Source organism: Neomonachus schauinslandi, chromosome 13, assembly GCF_002201575.2.
Source record: "Neomonachus schauinslandi chromosome 13, ASM220157v2, whole genome shotgun sequence".
Lineage (NCBI taxonomy): Eukaryota > Metazoa > Chordata > Mammalia > Carnivora > Phocidae > Neomonachus > Neomonachus schauinslandi.
In genome coordinates, this window is record NC_058415.1 from 67176142 (window position 1) to 67196156 (window position 20015).

Here is a 20015-nt window from a genome sequence, read left to right on the forward strand (position 1 = left end):
TGGCTCAGGTCATGATCCCAGGGTTCTGGGATTGAGCCCCACATCAGGCTCCCTGCTCAGTTGGGAGTCTGTCTCTCCTTCTCCCTCTGCTCCTCCCTCTGCTCATGCTCTCTCTCTCACTTTCAAATAAATAAAATCCTTAAAAAAAAAAAAAAATCCCAGCAGTTGGTTGTGTTGGAATTATAAAAGAAAGAAAAAGAGTTCTCACTGTGGGGTAAACCTCTTGGGGTGGGGATAGACTGAAACTCAACCCTGAGACCTACTAAACATTGATTCTGACCTTCAGGGAGACCTAGAATAAAATTTGTCCCTTACATGGCTGTAGGTCACTGGAGTAGTTACTAATGAGAGGAAGAGCTCCAGAGGAAAAGTTCAGATTTTTAAAAAATGACATGTTGAACAATTGTTTGCTAATTTTTTTGGCTTGCTGTAGTGCTTTTTGACCAACCGTAGAAATAAATGTATGGAACAAAGAACTGGAGGGAAAGGGAGATGGAAATTAAATAGTGGAATCCTACCAAAATTTGATATCCTGCCTTTTAATGGTGTTCAATGTGGGAAACTGAACATTTTTCATTTCTGTCTCTCCAATGTATGTAGCATTGTTTCTTGTCATTGGAACTGTCACATGTGATGAGTAATCTAAGTTCTTATGTATAGAATTTTTAAGTATTTTATCCCTTACTTCCTTGTAAAGGTAAATGATACAATATTAATCACAAATTACTCTCTAGTTTGAAATGATAGTGGCTATGATACGGAGTACCAAGAAAGCAGCCACCATCACAAACACATGAAGCATAATGGTGCTTCAATTTTTTGGTACTTTGTTTTCGCAGACTTTTAAAGATACAGAAACTAATACCTGTCTCTATTTAGAGATGATGTGAGAGAGAGGACTGATGTTTGAGACCTCACTTTTGAGACCAGTCCTTTTTTTAATTTTTTTTAAACTACACCATATCCCTGTTAGCTTAGCGAGACTCAGTGACTTAGTTGAGGTTCCATAAAGGGGATAGTGTCCAAAACAAAACAAAACAAAGGGAGCAAGATAAAAGATTATACCTCTGGGATTGAAGCCCGTGCCTTTCTGTCTGCATGCTGTGGTATTTAGCAAGTCTAGTCTCAGTTGGCTTGGAGATTGTATCTTTTCTTGCCACTCATGACTCCACCCTTCTCATCATATTAAACATTAGGGAACAGCCTTAGGATTTTTTTCTTGCCTTTATTTTTTTTTTTAAAGCCTTAGGATCGGGGTGCCTGGGTGGCTCAGATGGTTAAGCGTCTGCATTTGACTCAGGTCATGATCCCAGTGTCCTGGGATCGAGCCCCACATCGGGCTCCCTGTTCAGCGGGGAGTCTGCTTCTGCCCCTGCTCATGCTCTCTCTCTCTCTCTATCTCTGTGTCTCGAATGAATAAATAAAAAAATCTTAAAAAAAAAAATAAAGCCTTAGATCTTAACAAGCAGCTAAGAATTGATTGCACTTTAGAGTAATACTTACTTTTTCTTTCTCTCCAGTAGATACCCTCACATGTATTGCCTAATAGCTAATATAGGGGTTAATAAACCCTGGGTTTTTTTGTTTTAGTTTATTTTTTTTTTTTAGTAATCTCTACACCCAGTGTGGGGCTCGAACTCACCACCCCGAGATCAAGATTCTCATGCTCTTCTGACTGAACCAGCCACGCGCCCCAACCCTCTTTTCTTAAGACAGTTCATTCTTGATAGTGCAGGGTCTCAGATTTGCTTAATCCTAATTTTTTGGTAACCTACTTATGACGTAACTATTAAATGCCTATTTAGTAACCTTGTTAAGGAATTTTTTTGTCATTTGTATTGAAAAACTATATTCTTTCTGTAAGTTCATTTCTGTTTACATTGCAAATTTTGAAAAGTTAACAACTTGTTTAGTATGATATTTCCTAGAAGTAGTATGGTCATTAGATTTGTATTTAGAAAGTTATTTTATAAATAAAGACAATGAACAGTGGTCAGATGCATAGTTGAAATTAAAGTGTTCTTGGGACTCCTGGGTGGCTCAGTCAGTTAAGGGTCTGCTTTCAGCTCAGGTCATGATCCCAAGGTCCTGGGATCAAGTCCCATATCGGGCTCCTTGCTCAGCAGGGAGCCTGCTTCTCCCTCTGCCTGCCATTCGCCCTGCTTGTGCTTTCTCTTTCTCTCTGACAAATAAATAAATCTTTAAAAAATAAAAAATTAAAGTGCTCTTTACAGAATAGTGAAGGAAAAAATTTTTAATTTACTAGGTAAACATTAGGTTCTGTATATGACTATTTTGTTGTTTGATGATGCATACTTTGTAGATACACTGAAGCTTTGGCTAAATCGAGTAATATCCTTAAGTGAAATAGGGTTGTAACGGAGTATCACTACAATGAGTAATTACCAGAAATTTGAAATTTTGAAGGAAAATATAACTAACAGAAGCAGATTAGTTGGTAACTATATAGTAGATGATACCTTGCTTAAGGCAGAGATTCTAGGAATTGCATTTGAGAACATGAGGAATTCTGCATTATTTAGCTTAATCAATACATTTTAATGATTTACCTTCAGTTTCAAAGAGAGAAGGTAATACCTTGTTACATTGATTTCCTAAACTAGCAGTTCTGAGTAAGTCTATGAGTAAGATAGATAGTTTCCCAAAGTACCAAGTAATTTGAAAAGCATAGTTTTGTTTCATTTTTTAAATTATTTTTTAAAATTTGGCACAACATTACATTAGTTTCAAGTGTACAACATAGTGATTCAGCTTCTCTGAGGTTGTGCTGTGCTCACTGCAAGCCGTAGCTACCATCTGTCATCATATAATGCTATTCCAGTACCACTGACTATATGCTCTATGCTGTGCCTTTTATTCCTGTGATGTTTTGAGTTTTTTGATTTGTTTTCATGGAAGTCGTCCTTTCCCCGTGTCTTTGCCATCTAAGTCATATCTAGCTCTATCAGCTGGGCCAGTTTCCTTGATAGGCTGTTTCTCTGTGCTTTTTAATTCAAAACTACTGAGAGTTTAAATATGAAAATATTAAGTATTAGAGCCTCAGAGAAAATGTGTTTGTGCCAGGCTGTATAATTTTTTACACCACATCACCTTTTCCGCATCCTCAAGTCTACCAGCTCCTCTTCCTATTTAGTCGTAGCAATCAACTGATAATCAACTGATATTCTAATAACAGAAAGTTGAGATTATTATGTGCTGATGGAGATTCCAGCAGAAGGAATAGCAGAGACACCAGAGGCCATGCAAGTACATTGTATTTGGTTGGAGTTACAGGATATGTAGAGAACAACAATGGTCAATAAAGTAGGAGTTAGTAAATTACAGCCTTATCTTTGGGTACTTTAAATGCTAGCATTAGGAATTTGAACTTTATTAAAGTTTATCTATAGTGTTGAATAACTTAAGTAGGAAAATAATGTGATGATAGTTGTGCTTCAGAATATGGATATGTTCTATATTTTTTAAAAAGTGAAATATTGTTTTGGACAGCACTAAACTTCAGTTTGGATAACTCATCATCCCATTTGAACCTGAGAGTTGAAGATACCTGTGTAGAGTGGGATCCTACTGGAGGAAAAGGTCAAGAAAATAAAATGAAAGGGAAAGAGAATAAGGGCAGGTAAGCCAGTTCATTAGATCTGTTATGTGGACACCTGCTTGTACATTGTTTCTTACTTGACAATAACTATGATTTGTGATAGGTTAATAACACCACAGTAGTGAGGAATATAATACTGTTTATCAATACTGGAATTTGTTATAACATTTCTTATTACTTTTTCTTTCCTAATCCTCTTTTTACACATTTCGGCAATCCATTTCTCTAAAGTTATATCTACAGCAACTTGAACTGCTTAAGAGAGAAGTTCCTGAATTTTAGACTTATAGATCACCTGTCTTACCTGAAGGTCTGCCTCAAATGACAGCTTTTAGCATGTACTGTCCCATTGTCTTGCCCCTGATCAGCAACCTTATGAACCAAAGAGGAAGTCTTGGGACCTTTTGTTGTTGTCAGACTTACTTAGACAGTCTCCAAAGTATGGGAGCCTCTTTCCTTTTTTTTTTTAAAGATTTTATTTGACAGAGAGAGACACAGCGAGAGAGGGAACACAAGCAAGGGGAGTGGGAGAGGGAAAAGCAGGCTTCCCATGGAGCAGGGAGCCCAATGTGGGGCTCAATCCCAGGACCCTGGGATCATGACCTGAGCCGAAGGCAGACGCTTAATGACTGAGCCACCTAGGCGCCCCTCTTTCTTTTTTAACAGAGGAAAATTTTGCTCAAACTGAAATAAAGTAGTATCACTGTGAGTTAAAACAGTGAATTAAAAAAAATTTCTCAGCAGACTTTTGATCTAATTTTAATATAAGCTGTTAAATTTAAGTTGTAAAGCAGTCTCTTAACAGTTGCCTATTTTTATCTAACAGTGTCCATGTTACTTCACTGAAGAAACATACAAGGTGATGATCTATGTCTGTCTGGTTCTAGGACTTAGTATATCTAGCTTGGCTGAATAACTTTAATTTTTCTTTTAACCAATAAGCAGAAGCCATTGCAGCGCTTTCATAAGCTAAAATACTGCTCTGTGTAGACTGTCTGTATTGGTAGCTTATGTTTTGAATTTACAGTATTAGAGTATGCTGCATACTGTTTAGATTATATTGTATATGGTAACAAAACAATAAGCTCTGCTTTAAAGTCTTTCTTATTTTCCCTCATCTGATTTTTTCTACATTTACTTATACCTGGCATCTTTCTTGTGCTGTATTCACTATATCTAACATTACAGCTTTGTTTTTATTTGTATTTGACACGAGGCAGGTTTGAAGTGTTCTATATTGTGTAGTGATCATGCAGTTTCAGAAGTATCAAGGATAAAACATAAAGGTCATTACTGAAATTACTAGGACAGTGCTCAGAAAGATGAATCAATTCAAATTGCATGATTAATAATGTGCTAATTTGAAGAAACCAGAATGTATTCCCTTTTCAAAATTATTTTCTTTTTTTCTGGTTTATCTGCTCATTATTAGTGAAAGTGACTTCAGCGTTAGCATATTATAAATTATAAAATGTTGCTGGATTTATATATGAGTTTCATTTGGTCACTTGGGATTTTTATAGACTGCTTGTATTTAGCAGTTCAGATCATATTATTTCTCTTTCTCCTCTCCTTTTTAAGGGTATTTTATGTGTAGGGTACTTCTGGAATGTTATATACACTTATTCTTTCCATAAATACTTGTTCACGTAAGGTGTTAGCTGGATGTGGTGGGGCTTTAGGGATAAACAGTGTTCCTGCCTTTAAGAAATTTGCCCTAGCTTATGTATATAAGATACATATCTATAATCAAATAACAATAATACAAGGTAGAGATTACATGTTACGGTAAGCATGAATAAAGGATTTTGAGGAAGAAAGATGTCTTGAGCTGCCAGGTTTTAAGGTGATCAGTTAGGACATTGAGTCAAACTAAAAGTAACAATCAAGCCTATATTCACTTACGTGATAGTATAAGCAAGGGGCCTCAAAGGAAAGGCTGCTAGCTCTCTTCAGTGTTCCATTTTCCCAACAGAATGGCACTGGGTGAGGGTCAGTTAAATCAAAGATTGCAAATGGTGGTTATCTGGAGGATCATCTCACTGCCAAGAGAGCCCCAAATAGAATGCTCTTCCTGTTGTTTTATGGACCAAGGCCAAGAAGAAGGGAGAAGAGGGAAGATTAGAAGTGGAAAAGTATCGAGATGGAGTGGAGAGAGTGTCTTCAGACTACACACCTCACCCCTGTCCCCTGTAAGGAGGTCTATACAGAGGCAGCTGAAAAGGTCTCATAAGGGGGAGTCTGAATAGAGGTGCTTAAGCTAGGAATGCAGATACACATATGAGCACTGGCTTGGGGTGGAGGTGAATTGCATCTCCCTTCAGAAACTGTGGTGAACTAGCTATGCACCAAGTCTGGTATGGGAAAGGCAGCCCTCCTAGGCCTGTCACTAAAAGCCTTTTATAATTGTCTATGGTTGGGCCTGAAAGGCTACACGTAAGATTTTGGCCTGGAGCTGGATTCCTCAGAAGTGTTATTTAGCCTGGTAAGATCTGGAAGATTTTCATTAACGAAATAGTATTTAGGCTGGTTCTCAAGAAAGTAGAAGAATGCATGCCATTTGGACTTGGATTGAGAGAGGGAGGAACAAGAGAAAAGGCACTGAAGCAGGTTGCCTGAGTTTAAGGAACACTTTAGCTGCTACATTTAGCTGCTCTCTGGGGGTGAGAAGGCAAGAAAAGTGGATTGGGACCAAATCCAGAAGAATCTGAAATGCCAAGCTAAGTTGTTTGTAGGCAGGAAAGAATACTTGAAGATTTTAAAGTAGGCGTGTCACATAGATTTATCTGGAAATAGTGAACAAGATGAATTGGGTGGCAAAGAGATCATTTCAGAAACTAGTAAAACGATCTAGAGTCCAGGTAGACTTTTTACACAGTCAAGCTGCAAAGGTATTGTTAAAGGGGAGAGGTGGGAGGGATCATGTTTGACCTAGGACAGTAATAGCTGCTGTACTGCTTGCAGAAATGTTCTTAGGGTTGGAAGTCTAGAAGCTGCAATGGAAGAGTCCTCCTTATTTAACTTTTCTTTGAAATTTAAACTGCTACTCTTAATAGTTATGTTTTTTGTCTTTTCTCCATGCTTTCCCTTTATTTCTTTACTACTGGTAAGTTATGATTTTTTTGTTTTTTAAATGCAGTGATTCAGTATAATTGAAATGTTATTTTTTAGGCATATTTGGGTTTTGATTTATTTTGCGTTTTTGAGATTTAGTGAAAGGCCTAATACTGTCCTGTTTATCATATCATATAATTTGATGTAAGGGGAGATCAGGTTGAATCTTGTTCATTTTAGTAGGAGAAATGCTTTATAATATTTTATATTATCCTGTGCATGGATTTGGGCATTTACTATTTCTTCTTTTTAAGAAGAAAAGATCCAGAACAAAAATATTTACTGCTTATGAAAAGGTTATTTAGTTTTCATTATAATCGTATTTTTGCATTTTAAAATTTAAATTTAACTGCAAGAAATGTAAGCTCTATAATCTATTACCTTTCTTGAGTTTTTTTCTTCCTTTCGGTTCTTTTGTTTTCCTTTTTATCTTGTCTCATTTTGGCATTGTTTCTTATATCAACTGTGTGTCCTTTATATAAGCTTTGTTCAGTCTGCATGATATTAGTGTTCAGCCTGCTTTGTGTTGATGACTTCTTACATTTCAGTGTTCATAATTGACAACTCTGTTTGATAATAATTCAGATAAAAGTAAATGGTGTTATTTGTGCAACATAATTAAACATCTTTTCAAAATTTCCTTTCATGATTTGTAATTTTAGTTTATGAAACATTTATAACCTAGAATATTTGTTTTTCTTTTTTTTCCTGTTTATATAGAAGTGGCACACCATCCCCCAAACGGACATCCATAGGCTCCAGGCCACCAGCAGTAAGAGGCAGCAGAGATCGTTTCACTGGGGAATCATACACAGTGCTGGGTAGGATACACATAGTCTTCATTATGTCAGTTGATATTAAAGGCATCACGGTCACACTCGTGGGCTTTCCACTCACTTAGAGTTGGAGTGGCCTGTGTACTGAATGAATATTTGCCAAAGTTTATCCCTCTTGAAGCCTGATTACTTTTGGCGGGGTTCAATTTGTCTAATCATTGATTGTTTCATTTATGTAGTGCTCTATGTATACGCATATCTTTTTTTTTCATTTTTTTTATTATGTTAATCACCATACGTTACATCATTAGTTTTTGATGTGGTGATCCACAATCCATTGTTTTTGTATAACACCCAGTGCTCCATGCAGTTTGTGCCCTCCTTAATACCCATCACCAGGCTAACCCATCCTCCCACCCCCCTCCCCTCTAACACCCTCAGTTTGTTTTTCAGAGTCCATAGTCTCTCATGGTTTGTCTCCCCCTCTTATTTGCCCCCCTTCATTCTTCCCCTCCTGCTATCTTCTTCCTTTTTTTTTTTTTTTTAACATATAATGTATTATTTGCTTCAGAGGTACAGATCTGTGATTCAACAGTCTTGCACACTTCACAGCACTCACCGTAGCACATACCCTCCCCAATGTCTATCACCCAGCCACCCAGCCCTCCCACCACCCCCCACTCCAGTAACCCTCAGTTTGTTTCCTGAGATTAAGAATTCCTCATATCAGTGAGGTCATATGATACATGTCTTTCTCTGATTGACTTACTTTACTCAGCATAATACCCTCCAGTTCCATCCACATCGTTGCAAATGGCAAGATCTCATTCTTTTTGATGGCTGCATAATATTTCAGTGTGTGTGTGTGTGTGTGTGTGTGTGTGTGTGTGTGTGTGTGTGTATGTATCACATCTTCTTTATCCGTTCATCTGTCGATGGACATCTTGGCTCTTTCCACAGTTTGGCTGTTGTGGACATTGCTGCTATAAACATCAGGGTGCACGTACCCCTTTGGATCCCTACATTTGTATCTTTGGGGTAAATACCCAGTAGAATATATGCATATCTTTTGAGGAGATAGTAAGGAAGAAAAGTTCTAAAGCCTTTTATAAATCAGAAAAATTAGTAGTAAATACACAAGTAAAGTTATAGCAAATACTCTGCATTTAGTGTCCGTGTGTTAATATGGTTATTTTTTCTGAATCAGATTTTTTGTGCCATTTTGTGGGATGAGAGATGGGTAAAAATCTATGTGACTTATAAGGAAGAAGTTAGAGCCAAATTTACCTTTCTCGTCTTTTGCAGGAGACACTGCTATTGAAAGTGGACAACATTATTGGGAGGTCAAAGCCCAGAAGGATTGTAAATCCTACAGTGTGGGAGTAGCATACAAGACTTTGGGGAAATTTGACCAATTAGGAAAGACAAACACTAGTTGGTGTATCCATGTCAACAACTGGCTACAGAACACATTTGCAGCAAAGCATAATAATAAAGTCAAAGCCTTGGATGCTACTGTTCCTGAGAGAATAGGTGTATTTTGTGATTTTGATGGGGGTAAGTTTACTGATTTTCTCATAAGTCATTTTGTCATAGTTGCTTATATTTTAGTACTTTTCACTGGTAATCGTCTATATACAGTTTACATTAATGTGGTGGTCAGGGTGTTTTGACCTACTAGGATTTGATCACAAACATAATTTCAGCTCTAGAATTGACTGGAAGGGTGTGTGATGTTTGCCTGAAGCCTTACAAAAGCACTCATCTATAATACGCTTAATAAGTCTGAAAGAATGATTTTCTTAATTTTTGTCTTAAGCATTAAATTTTTTTCTGTCCATTTTAATTCCTTCCTGACCTTATTTTTATTACCTGAAAAGAGTGGTGGAGTCAGATTTTTCAAGTTGGAATGGGCTTTAGAAATTGCCCAATCCATCCCTAGTAATGTAGGTTGGAATCTGATTCTGAGGGCCTTGAAAAATAATAATAGGCTCGTCTTTTTTATAGTAGTTGAGGGAAGGGGATTTCTATGCATTTTTAAAAACTATAGTCATATGATGATAATCTAATTTTAGAACTATTGGAGAGTAAGTGGTTAAATGTGGAAGAGATCGCAAACATAGAGTAAGACTTTTCAGGAGTCAGTCTTTGAGCAGTGTAAGCAGGACCATGTTTGTCTTGTTAGGTATTATATCCTTATTGCCTGGCAAGTGCTTTTACATAGAAAGCCCCCCCCCCCCTTTTTAAGATTTCATTTATTTATTTGACAGAGAGAGAGACAGGAGAGAGGGAACACAAGCAGGGGGAGTGCGAGAGGGAGAAGCAGGCTTCCTGCTGAGCAGGGAGGAAGCCCGATGTGGGTCTCGATCCCAGGACCGTGGGATCATGACCTGATCTGAAGGCAGACGCTTAACGACTGAGCCACCCAGGTGCCCCTCGTAAGCCCTTAATAAGTGTTTGTTGAGTGATTAATAGTAACAAGGGCCTGAGCAGTGGGGAATCCGGAGGAATGGATTTGGTGGTTCTGAGAAGTAGAAGTCATAGGACTCAAAAGCTAAATATGAATTGGAGAGCAAACAAAGAAGAGTTGAAGATGACTGAGATTCCAGCCAGTGTGGTCAAGAGGATGGTATGTCATCTGCAGCATGGGGAACATAGTCTGGGGAAAGAGGAGATGCCAGCAGGACAATCGTGTGGCATGGCTGGCTTATACTTAGAAATTCATTGTTAGAACTCAGAAGAGAAGTAGAGCTGAAGCTAAATGTTAGACACTGCATCACAGAGTGGCTACTGAAGAACAATTAAATGTTACTGCTCTGCTGTTTACTTTGTGACCATACATAGGTTGCTTAATGTTTTGATGTACTGTATATAAAGAACCCAGTGCATTAATGGTAGACATAAATATTAGTTTCTCTTCTCTGTTTGGTGGCAGCTGAGTCATTAAGGGGACATTGTAGAGAGAACACAGAACCTGGACAAGCATCTACATTCAGAATAGGAGAAAAGGAGACAGAAGATATCCTCAGGGTTAGAGATACAGAGAAGTCATGGGACAAGAATTTCAAGAAGTGGTAACAGATGTAAGGAGACCATCAGGTTGGACAGTTAGGTGGTCAGAAAGACAGTTATTTTAGTTGCATGGTCATGTTGAAAGACTGTGAGGTATTTTAAAAATTAACAAAACTGAAGCAGTGATAATTATGATTTCAGAGACTGAAATGAATATGGCTTCAAGTGTTTAGAAGACAAGGTTTAATAAAGTAAGCCTTAAATGATGATAGGATTTGGGTACAGAGGCTGGTTATAGTAAAAATGAAGAAGAAATAGCCTGGTTTTTACTAAGTTAAGGAAACCATTTGTTAAATAATGATAAAATAAATAGTTTATAGTTGAATAAGTAGAGTAGTGCCAGATTATGGAAGCACTATGGAGATCCTGAAAATCAGGAAAGAAAACTAGATTTGGGCTTTTTCTTACACATGTCTACTACTGATTACTGATTTTCAAGTGAGAATTTCTGAGTCTAGTCCTCATAGTTTGTAACCAAAAAAAGTGCCAAAATATGTGTTATTACATTTACCCATGATGATATGTTAGATTTGATTAAATGTTTTTGTGTAATAAATTAGGCTTTTTTTTTTTTTTCCTTTTAGGTCAACTTTCTTTCTATGATGCAAGCTCAAAACAGTTGTTGTATTCCTTTAAGACGAAATTTACTCAGCCAGTACTACCTGGTTTCATGGTTAGTACCAATTTATATTTTATTTGGTTTGATAACTTTAAGGAGAACAATCTGTGCTATATATTTGGGGAAGCCAAACATCTTTTTTTTTTTTTTTCATATTCTTCCCTCTTTCCCTAATCTACCTCTCCCAAATCTGTGATTGTCTGTATATTTTTGGTATTTTTATTGAAGTAAATATTATTACATAAAAGTACACAAATTAGAAGAATGCAGTTTGATGAATCTCACAGGACTACACACATTTTTGTAACCAGTGTCTAAATCAAGAAATGGACCATAACCAGAATCCCATAAGCCCCCTTGTACCTGTTTCTAGCCCCTGCTGGTCAGCCACTATCTTGAGTTTTAATACCATAAATTCATTTTGCCTCCTTTTCAACTTTGTATATTGAATCCTACAATATCTTTTTGGTTCAACATTATGTTTGTGAGATTTATCCATGTTCTGTGTGGTGGTATTCATTCTTATATAGTTTCCCATTGTATTTACATGTATAGTTTTCCATTATGTGACTATTTTATCATTTATATATCATTGGGTTCTTGAGTGGTCTCCCCTTGGGGATGTTTAGAATAATGTCTGTGAATATTCTTATTCATGTCTTTTGGTAAATGTGTGTATATATTTCCATCAGGGTATGTAACTAAGATTGGAGTTGCTAGATGTATGATATGTGTGTAATCAACTCTCGTAGGGTTTTTCAGAGTTGTTGGTTATACTAATTAATTGCTAGCAGTATATTAGAGTTTGATTCTTCCACATTTTTATCAACATTTGGTAGTATCTTTTTTTTTTTTTTTAAGATTTTATTTATTTATTTGAGAGAGAATGAGATAGAGAGAGCATGAGAGGGGGGAGGGTCAGAGGGAGAAGCAGACTCCCTGCTGAGCAAGGAGCCCGATGCGGGACTCGATCCTGGGACTCCAGGATCATGACCTGAGCTGAAGGCAGTCTCGCTTAACCAACTGAGCCACCCAGGCGCCCTGGTAGTATCTTTTTTAAGTTTTAGTCCTTCTAGTGGATATGATATATACTCACCAATTGAAGGACTTTTGGATTCTTTTCAGTTTTTGGCAATTTTGAATAAAGGCACTGTAAACATTCGCAAATGGATTTTTTTGTGAATATTCATTTTCATGTCTCTTGGGTAAATACCTAGGAGTGAGGATATTAGATCACTTGAAAGTGCATGTTTAACTTTAAAAGAAACTACCAAAATGTTTTCCAAAGTGGCTGTATGACTTTTGCATTCCTACTAGCAATATATGAAAGTTTACTACATCCTTGCTGTTACTTGATATTGTCAGATTTTTTGTTGTTCAGCAATTTTAATAGCATGTAATGGTATTTTGTTGTGGTTTTAACTTGTATTTTCCTAAGGACAAATGATGTTGAGCATTTTTTCATGTGCTTATTTGCCATGTGTATAATTTCTTTGGTGAAGTATCTACTATTTGTTCATTTTTTATTGGGTTACTTGTTTTCTCATTAATGAGTTTTAAGATTTCTTTAAGTATGATGGATATGGGTCCCTTATCAAATAACAGTTTTGCAAATATTTTCTCCCAGTTTGTGGCTTTTCTCATTTTCTGAACATTTTGAAGAGAAGGTTTTCATTTTAATGAAATCCTGTTTATCCATTTTTTTTTCTTTTATGGATCATGCTTTGCCTAACTCAAGTTCACAAAGATATTTTCTTTTGCATTCTTCCTAAAGTTTTATGGTTTTAGGTTTTACATTTAGGTCTGTGACCCACTTTGAGTTGTTTTTTGTATATGGTACCAGGTATGGTTTGAGATCTAATTTTTTGCATATGGATTCCAAGAATTCTAGTGCCACTTACTGAAAAAGACTAACCTTTCTTCATTGATTTGCCCTTGCACCTTTGTGCTAGATGTTTTGAGTAAATAGGTTTGTAAATCACTTAAATAATTTCCAAAAAAGTAATGTAGTGGTTTTATAGTCACAGAGCTGCTTTTGTGTTTTGGGAGTTATCATTACTGAACCTGCTAGTTTTAAAAATTTGAAATGTTAATCATACAGCTATAAATTTCACAGGTCAATAAATTCTTTGGTACATTACTGTAATCACTTAGTAAATACTAAACACTTCAGGATATAATTGAAGGTGGGAATAGGAATACTTCAACAGTTTCTAGGAGGTCCCTTGTCTCAAGCTATGTCAGCTACAAACCAGGCATTGGTGATAATTTAAGTGATCCATTCTTTCATATTTTAATTCATTTGAGCCTGTTCCAAATCCGTTGTCATTCATCTTATTGAATGGTATCTACTCTGTTTACAGGCAAAGCAGTTTCATCTTTCATAAACTTACTCACATTTATGATAATTAATAGACTATGGCAATATGGTTTATCTGGATATTGCTATTTACATTTTTCTTAGAAGTCTTTAAAGAATTACAAAAGGTTCTTATTATTAACAAGTTAGGGAAAAAGATAATGGATTTTACTCTGTTAACACAGGAGTGTTAGATTCCTATAGTTTCAGGCCGCACTCCATTATCACAATCTACAGAAAATTGGGATGAGGAAATTGGCTCTTTGGGCACTTCTCTCGGTTGTAAAGTTTATTTTCTTTTTTTTAAAGATTTTATTTATTTGACAGAGAGAGAGAGACAGTGAGAGGGAACACAAGCCAGGGGAGAGAGGAGAGGGAGAAGCAGGCTCCCTGCTCACCAGTTGTGGTGTTTAGCATCAGTAATAGTAGCCATTGTCTTTTGCCTATTAATCCTAAAAATTTAATCTCCAGGGGCGCCTGGGTGGCTCAGTCGTTAAGTGACTGCTTTCGTCTCAGGTCATGATCCCTGGTCCTAGGATCGAGCCCCGCATCGGGCACCCTGCTCTGCGGGAAGCCTGCTTCTCCCTCCCCCGCTCCCTCTGCTTGTGTTCCCTCTCTTGCTGTGTCTCTCTCTGTTAAAATAAATAATACAATCTTTAAAAAAAATTTAATCTCTAAATTTCTGCAGCCCTTAGTTCCTTCTATTATATGCAGCTCCAGTGGGTTCTGCTAGCTACCACAAAGACTTCCTGTGGCCTCGGTGGTTCTAAAAGACTCTTGAGTTAGCCTTTCCACTTCCCCTTAGTTCAAATATGAAGGTTATCAGTTTGGAACTTGTTGACGTTCACATATGTGGCATTTTGCCTTTCAAATGGAACTTTAAGGATCACCTAAGTTCTAATTTGATTTGAAAGCTGACTGAAGCTTTGTTTTGTCTTTCCTCAGGTTTGGTGTGGTGGACTTTCTTTGAATACTGGGATGCAGGTTCCAAGTGCTGTGAGAACACTTCAGAAAAGTGAAAATGGAATGACTGGTTCAGCTAGCAGCCTAAACAATGTTACTCAGTAATGCTTACTCAGAATATGTTTACCCCCTTCTGATTGGGTGACCTTTTCTGTGCAGTTACTAATCACAGAAATTTATGAGTGGTGGAAATCAGGTTTGCTATGCTCTGCTTTAAGGCCTGGAATGTGTTAGCATTAAGCATCTAATGCAAAGTACTCACGGGAACCTACTGTGCAGTATCATCAAGCAAGCAGATACGAAAGCAAGAAACTGATGTTTTGAAGAGTAAATGGGAAGAAAGGCAGTGTTTAAATAGTTATATAGAAACTCATTTTTGTGTTTCTTGGATTACTTTGGCTCTTCTGTTTAGTTACATATGGTAGCCCTAGGACCTGAGAGGAAAGCATTTAAAGCTTGTCGTCTTTTCTCTATACTTTTTCTTTATCTCATCACTACCTACGTTCTTATACTGAAGCTTTAAAAAAAATACAGTCTTCTAAGGTTTTCTAAAAATTGAAGTAATTGGTTGGGGATGCTAAAAAGATTTTCTTACAATGGTTTATTTTTCTCCTTTTGTAAGTAGGTTGAGTTTTGCTAAATTATCCTCTTTTGTTTACTGACTAGACTGTGTATCATTTTCTCTTTCCCAAATACCATGATATTTCTCTTGTGGTTAAAACTCAAAATAGAGTGGATAGGAGAGTTTCTAGACATAATAGCTTAAAATCACCGATACTTTAGTTTTTTACCTGCTGCACTGATAGTGGCAAAGGGATATGCTTTCTCTGTTGCCTTGTTTAATTAGATTTCGTTCCGTCATTTTGGATGATGGATAAGATTTTTAAAAGCTTTCTTTTCTGATTTTGTTGTCTAGTTTAATTCTACCTTTAATAGTTATCTTGGTAAAATTCCCACTTGAATTTGGTAATAATTGATAATTGTACTGATCTTTAATACTTCAAGTAGGAATGAAATGTTATTGAAGTTATATATAAGGTAGAAAAGCTTACACCATTTAAGTTTTATCTCAGAAGGATAGTTTATAAAGGGAGGTGCCTGAAACTATACTGAAGTCATTTATGTCTGCTTTTTAATAAGATTTGGAATGGTTTAAACAAGTGTTTTGAAAAATGTCTACATATCTCTGCCTTATTTGCCACATGAATTTTTCAAATATAACTATTCAGAGGTTATTTTTCTTTTAATCCTTCTACAACATTCATTTATTTTCTAAAGGGGTATAATTCTTCCAAAAATCATCATAGAAGAATCTTCCCCAAACTTAGGGAAAATGTGTTAAACAAAGAGTAAAATCCATGGTTATTGAGTAGAACATACCTATTTTTTAAAAAATTGGTTAAAATTTATAATACAAGTTCTTTGAGCCAAACTGAAAGTTGTGATTACAGTATTTAAGAATCCCTTGAGCATTTTTAAGTGGTCTCTGGATTTTTCTTTCTCATGTTGACTTTCTTTCATTCTCATTATAAGTGTATTGTTATGACAGCCTTCTCCCAAGAAGTGACTATTGCTGCTTATAGCTGAGTTGCCTTTTACAGAAAGGCCTGTGGAATAGGTATAGCTCATTCTCTCTTAAAGTTTACTGCTTACTGATAGGATGTTTTGTTCAGTGGTAAAGCAAACCTAAATGAGAAATTTTATTTGAACTGGGTATTATTTTTCCAGAAGACATTTATATCTGCACCGTTGTCTCATGACATATTGGTAGTTTTAACGACTATAAGGCAGTTGAGAGAATGAAATATGTCAATAGATATCCTTTTGATTCTCCAAACAAGTATAATTTTGGTTTTTGATCTTCCTAGAGATTTTGAAAAAAAATTTTGGATGTTCTGTTCCCTACAGTGGGATTATTCCAGGACCTAAGGAAACAGAAAGTTACAGTTCTCTTTCATGGAATCAAATCTGAAAGCAGTAATTTAGTGGTGGAGCTGCTTTAATGTGAACAGTTACATATGTGTGTTTTAGCAAAAATGACACAGACGAATTCTTGCCAGAAATTCTTTTTTTTTTTTTTTTTTTTAAATATTTTATTTATTTATTTGAGAGAGAGAATGAGATAGAGAGAGCATGAGAGGGAGGAGGGGCAGAGGGAGAAGCAGACTCCCTGCTGAGCAGGGAGCCCGATGCGGGACTCGATCCCGGGACTCCAGGATCATGACCTGAGCCGAAAGCAGTCGCTTAACCAACTGAGCCACCCAGGCGCCCCCAGAAATTCTTGTATAAAATTTTTTACTATTCGATCTTACGTAATTGTGTCTTCTCTTTAATTCAGTGCCTTCTTCCTCTGAGCGTGCTCCTGCTCCATGCCCCAGGCGGCGTCAACTGATACTTAAGCCAGAGACCATTCTGTTACACTGCTGAGAGCCTTCTGCCGCAGGGGTATGGAGGAGCGGGGATATCAGTCAGGCTGGAGGAGTGCGCCTGAGTCTTTCCTGTGCTCATGCCATCATGTGAAGCCCTTCATATAAAACTTTCTAATACTCATTTGGAAAATTTATTTGAAGTAATAACAATTATTACCTCAAAATAAGAATCTGAGGTTTTCCTCTTACTGTACTTCTTCTTAAAGGTCTCTAAATATAAAGAACAAGACATGTAGGGTTTTAAGTTTGTATGTTAAGTTAAACTGGAAGAGTTTGCCACCCTGATTTTCGAACTAGAAAATAATCGATAGTGCCTATTTAAATAGTCTCACATTAAGGTAACTGTTAACTTGACGATAATATATAACATTCTCATTGTCATTTGAATTAAAAAATATTGAGCCTTTTTGCTCAATTTAATGCATTATGGGAAGATAGTATACTCTTCCAGACATTTTTTATTAGTTTATTTACTGTTTGTTTTGGCAGGTCAAACATGATTGCTTTCTGTAAAAGAAATGCATGAGAGGTTGATGGTAATGGATGTATCACAGGTATAAAAAAATTGTCTTATAAAAACATGCATTTAGTATTGCATTTCCCTTTTAGCAGTTGAATCCCAAACCGGTTTCAGTAAACTGGATAAAGAAATGAAGGAATTGCCTTAAGCACTTTAGAAAAGAATTTTTTTAGAATTCATTTTGACTATTTGGGCTTACCGTGTCACATATGTCTTTAACTTTTGGTAAATATGTATATATCAAGCATTTAATAACTGAGTGCACATAGAAATTTAATATACAGTGATTCTTTGAAGGTTCCAGGTGTAGTAAACAAAAGGAAAGTATTAGAGGTATGCCTGTCTGTACATGGGTTTTATTGATGGCATCTGTACCATGTCAACAAACCATTAACTGCCACTGTATAGCTAGATGTGGCCTACTTTGTTCTGCAAACAGTAATTTTTCCTATGTTATCATTTAAAGAAACATACTGGCTTGGTTTTATTTGCTCATTTATTAAAGTATGAACAGTATCATGTATAATTTGAATTTTTTGTGACTGATCTTTTGTGGTACAAATAATAAAAGTAAATAATTTGTAATGAGAATTTAATAAGGCTAACATACTCCATTTCATGATTTACCTATACTTCTAAAATTATAGTTACTTTTGTTTCATTTGAAAACATGGAAAAAAATTGGAAAAGGATATACACAGGAAATGAGTATTTCAAAGAGTATTAATTCTGGAAGAGGACACTGTAGACTTCTTACTATAAAATATTGTGGATTCCAGGCTAAAAATACTAAGGCCTGTATTTTCAAATCATCATAATCCTTTTTATTTTAAATTTTTTTAATCACAATTCTTTTTTTTAAAAACCCATATTTATTAGATCAGTGTCCATTCATTGGCTAATTCATACGACAGATATTTAAGTGCGATACGGCGGCCATGCTTTGTATTTAGATTTCCATAATTAGTGAAGTTTGATTTACTGTGCATATAGTTTTGCTACTTTTGAGGAGTGTGACAAAGTTTGTATGTTAAAAACAATGTTTTGTTAATAAGTCAGAAATTCTAAAAAGTAATTTTATAGTTTATAAAAAATTCAAATTAACTGCTTATAATATGGTTCACTTTTATATAGTCACATAAAATTGGTCTAGAAAACTTCCTTGATTTTATTTTAAACTGGATATATTCTTTTAGGGAAGTGTATAGTCAGCATACATTTACTCAACACCCAAATAACCATAAAGTTTTTTGCTATTTTTAACCAAAATGTACATTTCATAATGCTGGTACTGGAACATTATAATACATCATGAATGTTTCCTTTATCATTTCAGAACGATTACCTCATGTTCAGTATAGTTTTAATTTTGTGTGTATCTTACAGTATTCACATTTTGCAAATATTTGTGACCCTGATATGCTTTGTTACCTGGAATATTTGATTAATGTAAATACATAAAGCTTTTTGAGTAATTTGGAGTTTAAATGGATTGCATTTGGTATATGTTGTTTTTATTGAAAAGATATTGTTGGTCTTGCCATATAAAGGTTAGTACTGGCTTATAAATAAATAATAGAGATTGCCATGGTACTTTTCTCCTCAGACTACCCAATTACTAAATTAAAACAGTATTTGTTATTTCTGGGTCAATATAAGGTACTGACTTTTGATTCATAATCATTTGAGCTATGTTAGTTTAACCTGATATATTTTCTTAATGATACCCATTCACTGTAAGTTGGTCCTGGGGAATGGGCATGTGGAGGATTTCACAGTATGTGGGCAGAAGATGGGTGAATGTGTTTGCCTTGGCTTGGAGCTTCATAAGTTTGGAACAGTTTTAAAATAAGTCATATTGTAAGTGAGTGGTTAAAAGGCCTTTTTATTAGTATTGGAAATTTTTGGAGAGCCTAAGGGCAGTAAGAATCCATGTATATATTTTTTAACATTTTCAATATCTCTAAGGTACCAAAGCACAGAGTCTAATTTACCATTTAAGGGAGACTCTTTAAAATCAAATTTATAACTCATTCATACTGTCAGATATATAATAAAGTTTTGGAGCAATTTACATTAAAAACCAACAGTCTTTAAGATTTTTGGATATAATATAAAAAGTATTTTGGTTTCATTTCTTTTGAAGTAATTAATTAAATTTAAAATTAATCACCTTAGCTCTACCATACGTAGACTAACTAGATCTATGACCTCTCCATAAACTATTTCTCATCTTTGGGCCTCCACTGCCTTACATAAAATAATTGTAACTTGTTCAGCTTATCTCACATTTGTGAGAATTTGTGAAATGAAATGGAGTATGTGAAATTGTTTCAACACAGTAAAATGCTATGTAAATGTAAGGTATTTTCAGTTAATAATGGATTTAAGTGTTGGGATACTTCTAGATGCTCTTTTAATAAAGCATGTGCTTAAAGTGGTATCACGAGGACTTCAAAAAAAAAAAAAACCTACATGAACAAAATGCGCTTTAACATTCTTTAATTTGAGTATGACCTGTGGCCTTTTTGTATTTTCTCATCA

The 20015-nt window shown here is 35.7% G+C and overlaps 1 protein-coding gene across 1 annotated transcript in view; it reads left to right on the plus strand.

The window, feature by feature from the left end:
- FSD1L (fibronectin type III and SPRY domain containing 1 like) overlaps positions 1-14633 on the plus strand; it is a 60163-nt gene extending 45530 nt beyond the window's left edge. The window contains exons 9-14 of the mRNA XM_044920561.1: positions 3511-3640; positions 4446-4478; positions 7454-7554; positions 8815-9066; positions 11166-11254; positions 14505-14633. Coding sequence (XP_044776496.1) covers positions 3511-3640; positions 4446-4478; positions 7454-7554; positions 8815-9066; positions 11166-11254; positions 14505-14627 — 728 coding nt within the window. The 3' untranslated portion in view covers positions 14628-14633. The remainder of the gene's footprint in view (positions 1-3510; positions 3641-4445; positions 4479-7453; positions 7555-8814; positions 9067-11165; positions 11255-14504) is intronic.
- The last annotated feature ends 5382 nt before the right edge of the window (positions 14634-20015 follow it).